At 50.9% G+C, this 12,371-nt stretch overlaps 7 protein-coding genes across 7 annotated transcripts; 3 read left to right on the top strand and 4 right to left on the bottom strand.

Annotated features, from left to right (window-relative positions):
* Window positions 1–162: 162 nt before the first annotated feature.
* On the bottom strand, window positions 163–738 carry N7511_007429 (RPEL repeat-containing protein; the record flags this gene model as incomplete). The annotated part of the gene is made up of 3 exons (XM_057129806.1): window positions 163–335; window positions 447–547; window positions 608–738. The coding sequence occupies 3 exons, from the start codon at window positions 736–738 to the stop codon at window positions 163–165; spliced, it is 405 nt and encodes a 134-aa protein (XP_056982874.1).
* A 611-nt stretch (window positions 739–1,349) lies between these two features.
* N7511_007428 (uncharacterized protein) lies at window positions 1,350–2,671 on the bottom strand (the record flags this gene model as incomplete). The annotated part of the gene is made up of 2 exons (XM_057129805.1): window positions 1,350–2,482; window positions 2,551–2,671. 2 exons carry the CDS (start codon window positions 2,669–2,671, stop codon window positions 1,350–1,352), a joined length of 1,254 nt encoding a protein of 417 aa, XP_056982873.1.
* A 462-nt stretch (window positions 2,672–3,133) lies between these two features.
* Window positions 3,134–4,209, bottom strand: N7511_007427 (sulfurtransferase; the record flags this gene model as incomplete). The annotated part of the gene is made up of 2 exons (XM_057129804.1): window positions 3,134–3,191; window positions 3,254–4,209. 2 exons carry the CDS (start codon window positions 4,207–4,209, stop codon window positions 3,134–3,136), a joined length of 1,014 nt encoding a protein of 337 aa, XP_056982872.1.
* A 142-nt stretch (window positions 4,210–4,351) lies between these two features.
* Window positions 4,352–4,784, top strand: N7511_007426 (anaphase promoting complex subunit 11; the record flags this gene model as incomplete). Its single annotated transcript, XM_057129803.1, has 4 exons — window positions 4,352–4,493; window positions 4,555–4,586; window positions 4,637–4,700; window positions 4,756–4,784. 4 exons carry the CDS (start codon window positions 4,352–4,354, stop codon window positions 4,782–4,784), a joined length of 267 nt encoding a protein of 88 aa, XP_056982871.1.
* A 496-nt stretch (window positions 4,785–5,280) lies between these two features.
* Window positions 5,281–6,342, top strand: N7511_007425 (uncharacterized protein; the record flags this gene model as incomplete). The annotated part of the gene is made up of 1 exon (XM_057129802.1): window positions 5,281–6,342. One exon carries the CDS (start codon window positions 5,281–5,283, stop codon window positions 6,340–6,342), a length of 1,062 nt encoding a protein of 353 aa, XP_056982870.1.
* A 361-nt stretch (window positions 6,343–6,703) lies between these two features.
* N7511_007424 (putative kinesin family protein (BimC)) lies at window positions 6,704–10,361 on the bottom strand (the record flags this gene model as incomplete). Its single annotated transcript, XM_057129801.1, has 3 exons — window positions 6,704–7,642; window positions 7,693–9,840; window positions 9,891–10,361. The coding sequence occupies 3 exons, from the start codon at window positions 10,359–10,361 to the stop codon at window positions 6,704–6,706; spliced, it is 3,558 nt and encodes a 1,185-aa protein (XP_056982869.1).
* A 173-nt stretch (window positions 10,362–10,534) lies between these two features.
* N7511_007423 (UPF0183 domain protein) lies at window positions 10,535–12,260 on the top strand (the record flags this gene model as incomplete). The annotated part of the gene is made up of 3 exons (XM_057129800.1): window positions 10,535–10,614; window positions 10,721–10,749; window positions 10,807–12,260. 3 exons carry the CDS (start codon window positions 10,535–10,537, stop codon window positions 12,258–12,260), a joined length of 1,563 nt encoding a protein of 520 aa, XP_056982868.1.
* Window positions 12,261–12,371: the final 111 nt, after the last annotated feature.

The following is a 12,371-nucleotide window of genomic DNA, read 5'->3' as shown; positions in this document are numbered from 1 at the left end:
GACATCACCACATCGCGGTAAAGACAGGAACAGTCGCAATTCCAATTCCTAACGAATGGGCGAAAAAAGAGAATACCACCAATAGCCCAGTCCATAGCTCATTTCAAATCATCGAGTCCAGTATAGTAGCCAGCTCGGTAGTGTGTAGTGCAGTGTAGGAAATCAGGCGGAGCGGGGGTCCTCATCCTCGGACAAGATACCCTGGGAAATAAGATCCTCGGGCTGCGGCCGTTTCTGAATCTTATGCTCGAGGTTATCGACCAGCATATGCTTCTCGAGCTCGCGAGCATTAGCTTGCAGCGCGGGTGCGGCCGATGTGGCAGGGAGGATATTGCCTTGATGACATCAGTATAGATCAAGTCAAGCATACCAAGTCGGAAATAACATAGAGTATTAAAATAAGCTGTGAAGGACATAGAGATAGGAAACAGAAAGGGGAAATATACGCTCAACCAGCTCATCCTTCTCGGGCCTCTTCTCCAAGCTCTTCTTCAAGCTATCAGAAGCACGTTGGCGATCTAGTTCCTGGCGGGCAGACTGGAGAGCTCTGAGGGTGCGTTAGTGATGCCATTTTCCAGCGTGTGCCACGTTTCTCTGGGATATATACGGGGCCACATTTGTGTCCAGCAGGATGTGGCGGTTCTTGAGATCCTGCATGTCCGGGCGGGTTTGGAGGTGTTTCTCCAACGAGTTGCGGCGCTCGAAGGTTGGGTTGAGGGGGGTTTGGTCGACGGACATGATGATATTGAGGTTGTATTTGATCTGTAGGAGTAGATGACTAGTGAGTAGTGTGGATAGAGTCTTAAGTAGCAAAGTAAGAAATTCGAGGAGTGTTGAAGAAGAGAAGAGCGAAATTGCAGTGGAAAGTCAAGTGATGTACGATCACGCGGGGAAGTCCCGTTCTATACTTCACTTGACTCGCATCACTCATTCATAAGAGGCCACTACACTACATTACGGACCATGTGCAACTAGCAGATGAAACAAAATCAATTATCATCATTCCCTCCAAAATAACATTTCAATATCGCCCTCCTTCGAGGGGGAGTTTGGAAACAGGGCAAAGGGGACAATCTTCAACAAATCCATGCAGCACAAAGCCGCGGATTGAATCCTCCACTGGATGCATGTCCTGTTCGAGGTCGAGATAGTCCGAGATCCGATCGTGGTCTGGAGTTGCCGGGGATGAGAGAGGGAAACACACTCTGCGGGCAATCAAGCAATCACAGCAAGATGTGATGTCCTGCAAAGAGAAAAGAGATACCCTTGTCCGGTTCTGGATGCATTGGTTCAACACAGTCTACGTCATGCCATCAAATGATAGAATCGGTAGACCGTCACCCGTGCAATCAAGGAACCCAGAGCTTGCCCCGGCCACGGCCGCTGCCTCGTGCACCGCGAGAAGGTCCCCCTCGGCGTCCGTTAGAGGAACGACGAGAGGCGCCCGAGTTCCCCCGGGTAGTACCAGGTTGCGTGTTCACATTTACGGTGGACGGCTTAGTGGTGCCACCTAAAGACCGGCTGAACGAATCAGGGTCAATAGGCTGGGTGGGAACTTCAACGGGGTTCTCGCTCGGAGCAGACGTAGGCTTCGGGGCAGGCTTTGGAGGAGCCTTGCGCTGGCCACCACGCGAAGCACGAGGCGCACTCTTACCACGACCACGTGGAACGAAGACCAGCTCATCCTCGTCGCTTTCCTCCTCGTAGGCCAATAAAGTCTTGGGTTCGGTGGGTTGAACCTGGGTCTTCTCGACGTATTTACAGCGGTTCTTATACTCTCGCTCTTCGTATTGGATGGCGGTACGTAATTGAAGGATGTTCTTGACGCCAATTCCAAACTTTTGCGCCCACACCTGGGTCGCGCGGTCGTTGGTAATCAGAATACAAGTCTTTGCGGAATTATCAGCGTCGGGCCCGTTGTGCAGGCGCCAAAGCAAGGCGCTCAGCAGAGGGCGGAGGGCGGCCGGTGCGGTCGGGATCACGGATGCGGAGAGCGAGCGCTGGTGGGAAAATGGTTTGTTCTTCTCGTTCTTCGTAGTTCCATTGCTTGATTCATGCTGGGCGCATTCAGGACTGGTGCGAGAGCTGCGAGAGGACGTGCGCGAGCCAGGTCCACTGGGGGAACCGACGGAAGTGATCGACGTAGCCTCTGGATCCTTCTTGAAATTCAATTTGGAGAGGAGCATTTGCGACAAGTCGTTCTGGTCGGTCTTGGCGATGGTTTCTTTTGCGAGGGGCTCGGTCGCTTCACCGTTGGTCACTGCGTCGTCAATCGCCTCGGGCTCCTCCTCGAATTCCGGGAGGAAGAATTTCTCTGCCTCTTCCCAGCGATCATATTGTTCCATCGGACCTTGAAGCAGCACTCGGTCGGCGGCGATATGGTCCTTGCCAGAGGTGACTCGGTCGAGAAAGCGCACAGCCTCGCGGGCGTTAATAGCGACCTGAGATCCGGCTCGCTTCAGCGCATGGAGACGTTCAAGGGCTAGGGAATAGATGTCAGTTAGAGTAAGCGCAAAGCAGCTGAGCCAGCTTCCGTCGCCAGTGACTCACTGTAGAGAGGAACAACAAGATCGATTGCTCCGTTGGTGGTCCATTTCTTGATCTCGCTAATATTGGTAGACAAGGCCGTCTCATCGACGGCACAATGAAAGACCTTGCGTCCGGTCGACATGATGTAAGAGAAGGTGAGATACAGGGCTAAAAGCGCCCTATATCGGAAGACTGGAAGTGTTGACCACGACTGAAAGGTCAGCACCTATGAAAGAGCCAGGGAGGTTGGAGGGACATGGGAGAATGTGGGGGGAGGCGGGTGTCGGTAGCGCAAACGAATGAGCTGATTTTCACTCACGATGAGAAGCCTGTTGATAGGAATATTCCATCCGCATCTTTGTAGTCCCAGCGGTTTGTTTGAAGTAAAAGCAAGCGCGAGATTTGATGCGCTGCGTGGACAAGAAGTGCTTAGTCAGCTACGGACGAAAGACGAAGACGAAGACAGATGAGACAGATGAGAAGAATTCAGAGACTGAGAGATTAAGAGATTGAGAGGTTCTATGTTCTGGGATACAATCTAAGAGTAAAAGATATCATGTCGTTCGTGAGCTGAGAGTTCCTCCTAGAGCTGTCCCTCTAACACCTATGATTTCACCTTCTTAATGAGGCCATCCGATTCCTTGACTCGCTGCGCCCATTCACTATTATCATTAGCATAATTGAACTAGGTTCCGGGATTCAATCCAGTGGGAGATGCACTTACGTCCAGCTGCCATCATACACACGGCGAAGATGAGGGTCCCCGAATTCCGCCTCACCTAGGGCAGTCTCAATGATAGAGGCAGTCACTCCAGTACCACAAGAACTGATGATTGTCTGAGATGGATCCACCTTGTGCTCTTCAAATACCTTCTGCAACTCATCGCCAGGCAGGTAAGTCTTAGTCTCGGGATCGAGTAGTTGCTGGAAAGGCATGCTCTTCGATCCTGGGAGATGTCCAGATGATAGACCAGCGCGAGGTTCCGGGTCGATTCCAGCCCAACGACCATAGGAGCGGGCATCCAAAATTTCCACTGGCTCAGCTCCTTCCTTGCCGTAGTCCAAAGCCAGTTCCTTCATTTCACGGAAGGAAATTACCAGTCTGGAATCGTAGGTCGGCACGGAGTACTTGGACTTTTCCACAGGGGCAGGCTCTCCACTCTCCGTGGGAAGGCCTTCCTGAGTCCAGAGACGGTAGTTGTTTAGAATGTGAACATTGGGGTGACCAAACACGCGCAATGTCCAGCCCACGCGGGGCGCACTAAAGATACCCAGCTCGGCAGTATCGTAGACCACCACTTCGTCGTCGCGACGGATACCCAGATCACTCATGGCTTCTGCAAAGGTCTCACATGTTGGCAGCATGTGTGGGTAGGGGGAATCAGGGTCCTTGATAGCGTCGAGATCGAAGAACCGAGCCTGAGGGATACGAGAGTTATGGAACGAGTCAATTCCCTTCCGACCCTCAGGATCATTTGGCATGAACCATGCTGCACAAAGTGGGATCACACGCGGCGAGGTGGAGATCTTGGTCGGGGGGTTCTTCTTGAGAGCTTCATTGAGTTGTTTGGGGGTGACTAGATAGGAGGAGAAAGAGACGCTGCGCGACTGAACCTGGCCTGGGGTCGACATTCGAAAGGAGCGAACAGGTGCAAAGGACCGCATGGCAGAGAAAGCCATGGTTGCAGGGAGAAAAGAGGGTAAATAGAGCAATAACCGGTCAACTATGGCGCAAGTGAGGAGTGCGGAGAAGAGGGCTCACATGATTGATAACCACCGCTTATCGGGCCCTGGCTTTCTTGACCTTCCAACTCCCCACAGTATGAAGGTTACCCTGAAAGAGTGGAATGCCATTGCTACTTGGCACTGGGATATCCCAGAAGATGAAGTCTGTGGTATCTGTCGTGTTCAATTCGATGGCACTTGTCCAACCTGCAAATTTCCTGGCGATGAATGCGCGCTTTGTGAGTGAGCCTGTTATCCAGTGCACAATCGATCGGAAATGCTAACAGCTTTGCTCTACAGTGGTAGGAACCTGTGGGCACTCATTCCATATGGTGAGACTATCGGTATCGAAGAGGGAGGCTTGACTAACGTATATGAACAGCATTGTCTGTTGACTTGGATCAACCAAGAGTCTTCCAAGGGTCTTTGCCCAATGTGCCGACAAAGTATGCCTATTTTTTCTTTCTCCTTCTATGGTCATATCTAACTATCTGTCTCCAGAATTCGAATGGAAGAAGGACAATGAGTGACCACCGATTCTTTCTCCTACATATTGACTACGGCGTTGCGGATAAATTCAAGATACCCTTTTGTTTTTGTTTTGTTTTTTGGTGATACTTGACTCGGTGGGACACAGATGTCGTCAAACGAGCATACAACGCGAAAGCATGGAGCCTTGGCGGATCGATCAATTATGATATCTTCTTCGAAGCATGGTCTTTCTTGCTATATCCATAGTGCCAGCGATCTGAATATCATCATTGTTCCAGTGTTTCGAGTCTTGTAGATCTCAAGCGGTTTATGACCAATCAGGCTACAGCCGGTCTGAACTGTGTCAGGTCTGACGCTGTCATCATCGGTTATCTTACATCTCAAGAACCTTTTGAAGACAGCTTCTTTCAGAGGATGGGAGGCAGCCTGGGAAAGGACTTGTTGATATCGATAATCGTCACGTGCCACTATCGATAAGAGCTCTCCGCACTTGACAGTCGACGTCCTCTCAATCATGTAGTCCCGGCTTTGGAGATGTCGCAGAACAGTCCGTCTCCCTATCGGCAGCCCCTATCATCCTCCTCCTCTCGGCAGTCTCTTCGCAAAGAAGTGCTCTCGAGACCAGAAACAGCCCCAAGGCCAAGTGATCGACAGGCAAGAGGGACACCCGAGAGCCGTCCATCCATAGACGAAACTCCCCCGCAAGAGATCATCACCACCCCGAGCTATGATGGAGCCATTGATAGTACCGAAGAATCCGAAGTCCAGGAACAACACCCGTCCAACCCCACATTCCAACCCTTCTTCACGCTAGTCGAAGACGCCCATACATCGGACTACTACCACCCCAACGTCCACTACATATTCTCCGACGATGACACGGACATCGTAACCGAAGCAGCTCTGCGCAGCTTAACTGCTCAACAAGATGCCCTCTCGGAATCCAAGAAAGACCAAATCTCACAACCCCACGCATCCAATCCCCACGAGACAAAAGACCCCTCAGATCCAGAAGCTGACCCGGAGAAGACCACACTGCTTCCACCACCGGTACCAGGGGTCCGGGAAAACTACCTCATTCTAGACATGGAGCCCGTTCCGCCTACAAATAACACAGCACAGAAGCAAACAGACCCACCAAAGGGTGGAACAAAGTCCATGTCATCATCACCAGCGAACCCATCTATACCCCCACAGGAGGGACAGGCTGGAGCCAGCAAACATCCTCAGTTCCGTGTGTCATCCGCACAAAGCTTTTCGTCGTCGTGGCAGGTCCTCGATACAGAAGTAATGCCGGCACCAACATTCGAGAATAACACTCCCGAATCACCAGGGCAGGGAGTGATGTTGAAGATTCGTGGTACAAGTGGGATGCCAGTTGAAGTATCCGGGAAGGAGAAGGGTGCGCAAAGACTGGAGGAAATGATGAACCAGTTTGCGAAACGGATGGGCGAGCTCCAGACTATCATTGACGCTGCGGAAGCGGAGACGCAGCAGGATGAACAAGTGGAACTGGAACACGATCCTCCTGAGAATGCAGGCCAAGATGTGGTACTAGAAGAGGAGGCATCCTTACGCTTTGATGAACAACAGTGACACTTGTTCTCCCTTTTTGCTTTGGCGCATCTGGGAAAGGCGTTTACATTTAGTCAAATTCCCAGTCTCGGGCCAGATACCTCTTTGATTTACATTGAACATACCAAGAAGCTATCCACGGGAGATCAATACTGTATTAAGATGAATCAGGCATCCCTATAGGAATACCGATGCGAACCAACAACGCCAAGTCAAATAATGGTGCCATCTATAGCACTTCAACATAAGAAAACAAGAGAATGACCAACCCACACTGTTTTCTCAACTCCAGCCAAAAAAAAGTCAAAAAGGCCCAGCGACATCGGGTATCAAAATGAAAACTGAAAATTGAAAAAAAAACCCCCCAAAACATGAAAAGGCTCTAATCGGAACCTCGGTTTCTAAATCTCCGACCTGCAGGGATCTGGTTCTCGCGACCCTCCATCATATTAGACATCTTCTTCGGCATCTTCTGCGGGACCTTACTCTCACCCATCGCGGAGTTTGAGCGGCGGCGCTTGCGAACGGGTTGTTCCAGCTCTTCCTTTTCAGGTGTCTCGTCCAGATCCAGGGATGTGCTCAGCGCGGGTGTTTCCTGCTTGTTGGTGGCCATGCCAGCGTCCTCGTCACACGCGACCGGTCTGGCGACGTTTAGATCGACTTCCCTAAGGCCAGTGTTGGAAGATGGGGCTGCGGATGAGGGAACAGAGAGGGTCCCTACCTGTCCCGCAGTATCGTGATACACAAAGGGTTTGGCTGGGGAGGGCTCAGGGGAAGCAACGGGAGATTTTCGATCCTCTTCTTCGCTGAAAGGGAGAGCTGTGAATTGCTTCGAGGTGCGGTGTCGAGAGCGGAGGCCATCGTGGGGTTCTGTCTGGGGCATTTCCAAGGGGTAATCGTAGCGTCGTTTTTGGGGCGTTGCACCTGTGAGCACGTATTCTTTCATAGGGTGACTCAGGAGGTTTGAACGCATATCTGAAAGTGGCTGGCGGACTTCTCCTGGTAGAGGGGCGGTGGACTGCTCCAGGTTCTTCGTATGCGTATTGACTTCTTCTCTGAATTGACCAACCCGTTGGGAGAACCCGTCCATTTGTCTTTGGGCTGTCGAGCGGGATTCGCGGACATTCTGGGCCATGGTATTCAAGCTGCCGATGTGAGATTCGTGGAAGCGGCCATTCTGTGAGCGTGCTTTGGCAACAAAGTCGTCCAATGCTTCCATTTGAGTGCCCATGTCACTCATCTGAGCATCCACAATGCGAACCGTTTCCTGGTGAACAGATTCTGTTGCTCGATGTATCGAGGCATTTCGTTGGTCGAACGCCTGGTAGAATTAGCTGGTGATCCAAAAGTTTGCGGCGCATGGTATCTTACCTCCCAATCGTTCTGCATTCTTGTTTTGATCTCATCTTTCGATCCAGAGACGTCCTTAGCGAACTGCTCCTCCTTGAAGATCCATTCGTCGATGTGCCTATCATGCTGCGCAGTGGCCTGCTCAAGCGAGTCTCCCGTGGCCGAAATATCTGTGCGGAGAGTATCGAATTTCCCTTTAAGGCGGTTGTTCTGTCGTTGGTTGGATTCCTCGAGGAGTCCACGGATATGAGACATCAAAGTGTCACGTTCGGCCTGCGCACTGGCATGCTCCTCTTCCAAAACCTGAGCAAGGTTGGAAGAAGCCTTTCTATTGGCCTCCACAGTCTGGCGGTTCGCTGCCTGCAGCTCGACCCGTAGTCTGTTGACCTCGGACTTTTGCTCATCAAGGTGCTTAGCCATACTCTCAAACATGGACTTGAAGTCCTTGCCAAGGCTGCTGTATGAGGTGTGAAGCTGGGTATGAAACTCGGAGAACTCGCCAATGACCTCTTTGGAAATTCGAGCAGCTGCCGCGGATAAACCGTTTAGTCCTTCACCAACTTTTGTCTTGACATCCTCCCGCAAGACCTTGATCTCTTCGAGTACCTCATTCATCTCGGTGTGCGCATTGGAGGTGATGTTCTTTGCCTCAATCTCAACTTTGTCAAATGAGGTGCCAAGAGTCTGAAGTTGAGAGCGAGCAGACTGCACGGTACTCAATTCAGTGTCCACGAATCGATGGATTTTGCCTGACATTCCCTCTAGCAGCTTAGCGTGCTGCGTCTGGAAAACTTCCATGCGAGCATCAATCTGCTGGGTAATCTCACAAACTTCGCCGGTAGAAGTCTGCCAAGTCTGTCGGTTGTCTGTTTCCAGGTTGTCTTTGCGATCGATCTTCGCATGCAACCCATTCACATCTTGAATTGTGGTATTGAGAGTAGATACTAGTCCTGCACCAATGTTGCGAAGTTGCTTCTCTGTCTGCTGATGGGCTTTCCGCACAGCCTTCTCCTCGTCCAGCTGTTCTTGACAATCTTTCCAATATTTGTCAGTCTCGCCGAGAATTTCTTGCGTTTCGTTGAGCTTGGACTGTGTCTCCTCGTTGTCATGCTTCAGCGAGTTGAAGTTGCCGGTGATTGAAAGCAGCTCTTGAACCTTGTGTCGGAGACTGGACTCCATCGACTCGATCTTCGCGCGCTGCTCTTCGTTGACAATGCGCCGTGATTCACTCTCCACTGTCATCTGCTCGAATGCATCAGGGGTCATATAGACACCATTGCGGTGCCGTGTAGCAATAAGCTCGCTCTTGAGCTTTTGGATTTCCATTCCGATATCTCGCAGAAGTTTATTCTTCGAGATAATGGAGTTGATCTGGGGTTTATTGCGGATGTTCTTGGCTCGGAATGCATAATCGAGGGTAGAGATGGTTTCTTCGAGGTTATTACGGGCTGGCGAGACAGTGGCGATGATACATGTCTTCGTTCGTCCGCCCAGTGAATCTTGTAGCAGTCTAGTAAGTTTTGACTCGCGGTATGGGATGTGCGAACTCTTGTCGACCAGGGCGTTGATCACCCGGCCAAGGGTGAGCAAACTCTTGTTAATGAGACCTGCTTCGGTTGCGCGCTTGTTCTCAGCGCCGCTTCGTCCAATATTCTCGCTTCCAGCCAAATCAACTAGATTCAACTTTCCTGAGCTAACATAATCCTCGCCAGAGTCGGTTGTCCGCTTGGTGAGAACTGTGATTGTGAACACTGTATGACTTCGGGAACTCAAATCGTTGCAGTTTGTTGCAGCTACCTGGCGTTTGTGGCTGCCGGATTGTAGTAACCTGATACCGGAGGAGGCAGAGTCGATGTAAGTCTCCTCCATGCCTTGGACCATTGTACTGTGTCCTCCTTTTTTCTCGTTCTCGAAGATCTTGAGTTTTGTGCTGTCGTCGTATGACAGTAAATCGCGCAGCTCTTCGTTGTATAATTCGATGAAGGAGCATTTCACGGTGCTTTCGGTGTCCTCGAGTTTGTGGAATAGCGAGTAAAGTGTACGCGGAATGATACCTGCGTCGTCGGATAGGATACCGAGTGTGTCGTTCATGTCTCCTGACATAGTGTACGTTTTTCCTGTTCCGGTCTGTCCGTATGCGAAAATTGTGCAATTATAACCTGACAGCATCTGTGCAAAATTAGCGAAGCACTCAATCAATAAACGCAGACTTCACTGACCTCGTTGATAACCGGAAGGACCACATCCTCGTAGACAGCGGTCTGATCGGCAGCGGGGGAAAAGACTTTGTCGAAGGCGTATGTCTTATTTGAGACTGCGTTTGGTCCCATCGACAGATCGAGTGTCTTGCCTTTCACGCCCTCTGGAGTTGATAGCACAACACCATTGTTCTCTTTGATCTCGCGATCGCTGCGGCCGCGACAACGAACCACCACATGAATGCTGGTGTCTTCGTTGATCTCGCGCTCAAATTCTCTTTCTTTTCTCTTGGGCGGCGCATTCGGCTTTTCGGGGCTTCTCGGTGGGCGAGCAGCGCTAACTGCAGACGATCTCACTGACGGTGTTGGTGCAGGTGTTGTATGTCTCTCTGGTGGTGCGGCCGAACCGGCTCGTCGTGTCATCGGTTGGCGTAAACCAGACCTCCTCGTGGTGGTCGGGAGGGTGGATGGAGGCCTTGAAGGGCCAGCCATGATAGCGAAGCAACAAGTTTATGTTCACTGAGGGTTACCTTCCAAATTCAACCAGCCAATACCAAGTCTTGCTCTCGTCTGACTTTGAGTCGGCGTTGTGTATAGCAGTGGAGCTTTGTCTCAAACGGGAAAACATAAACAAAGCCCACGTGACACCCCTCTCATCTGATCACATGATATGGTCTGCTGGCCTTATCGTCATATCTTATCGTCCCCTCCCCGAGGTCTCCAAGGTCGCCTCCTCCTTTCACTTGTTGCGAGCTCTCTACTGATCGCATGGAGCTTTGTTTGATATGATTTGGGTCGTGAAAACAGACACATCGCATACCACTATGACTACATCTACTACTTCTTCGCAGGCACAGATTTTCCCTGGGAAAGGACTGGGGTTTATAAGCACGTCTTCCGTTCACTTCTTTGGTTGCTCCTGCTAATACTTTCACAGCCTTAGGAGCTTCGCTTCATAATGTCCTCACCCGAGTCAAATCATACCCTCAAACGTACTCCGCCATCGACCTTGCATACTCCTCTGTAGATCCACTCCGCACACCCGTGGTACTACAGCTACCTTTGAATGGCCTGCGCCTTCGCTTTGATGGTCCTGACCAAAGGCTTCGTTTGATCGAAGTATTTGACTTCACCAAATTGAATCTGATCTATAAGAATCAGGAGGTACTTAAGGGGGCCAAATCTGAACCCCCAGTCTCTTCCCATGGCCCTAGCTTCCGGCACGTTTACAATCGCCTGTTTGGTCCTTCATACCCAGGAGAATACGTACCACCGGCAGATCAGTCTCCATACGGCACCTATGTTTTATCCTATCCTGGAGTCGCGTTTTCATTTCCCCTTCAGCACTCAGCCTGGTCTGATCAGTGTGATTTCGTAGCACTGCTCTCCTCCTCAGCGGCCTTGCCAGCCACCTCCATGTCAATCTTTCAAGGATCCTCATGGCCAGAGGTTCGATCAAAGCTCTTCACACAGCAACCTCAATACCCTCGCTCATCTGCTTTGATCGGCAAATCCCGGGAGTCACTTGCAGACGAGATTGAAGAGTGGCAGGTCCTTGGGGCTGGCAAGCTTGAAGTCCTTCGCCGAACAGGAGCTCCTGTAGGCATCACTCTTGGAGAAACTACTGCTCAGGATTTGATTGCCGATTTTGGGCCACCTGATGCGATTTACCGTAAGAACGACCGGCGAATATCCATTCACCGTGCAACCGCTGCCGGTGAACTACATTTAAGTCCATCCCCAGGAAGAGGATTCGAAATGCCTGATGCCGATCACTCATCCAACAATAGTGTTACTGATGATTCAGATGATGAAGCTGCAGCCTTCATCGGAGACCCCACATCGCTACCCGCAGAATGCTTTTTGAACTTCTTCCATCATGGATTTGATGCATTTATCTCATACCCAACCATACCCGGTCCTGCTTTTCCAGACTCCAGTACGCCAGATCCTTTACCACAGCCACATTCGTCTCAGTTGGCCGTAACAAAGATCATTCTCCATGGCAATGTTCCAGGCTCATATCCCTTCAACCGCCACCGTCGAAGCCGATGGGTCATCCCTATGGGTGATTCGGATAACTTCTTATCCTCTGAATCCTCCTATGAGGAAATCTCCGAGCGGCTGCGCAAAACTTGGAAAGGGGCTTATGCCAGTGCCGCTGAAGAGCGTGCTTTGCAGCGACCAATGGTTCTCAACCGAGGGTGGGGTGACAGCCCTGAGAGCAGCGTAGAATTCCTCGGAGGCTGGGAAGAGAGTACTGCAAAGGGCCCTCGGAGCGGTGCAGATGGACAAGATGGGGGATTGGGCAATACTGAGCTTTTCGGGTTCCCTGGTCTGCTATTTGAGGTACTCAAGAATGGTGCTGTCAGCTGTCTTACCGTGTATTGATCTCTGTGGTATTGGTACATACTTAGCTTTTTTCAATGCATGATGACTTATGAATGGACGTTTGTATTTCAATGGTTGAATTGGCTGGGTGCTTCATAGATGTCTTTATAT

The sequence above is a fragment of the Penicillium nucicola genome (assembly GCF_028828085.1).
Source record: "Penicillium nucicola strain IBT 29836 chromosome Unknown utg000007l, whole genome shotgun sequence".
NCBI classification, from domain to species: Eukaryota; Fungi; Ascomycota; class Eurotiomycetes; order Eurotiales; family Aspergillaceae; genus Penicillium; species Penicillium nucicola.
Note: the sequence above shows the minus strand (reverse complement) of the source record. Positions and strands in the feature narration are given on the sequence as shown.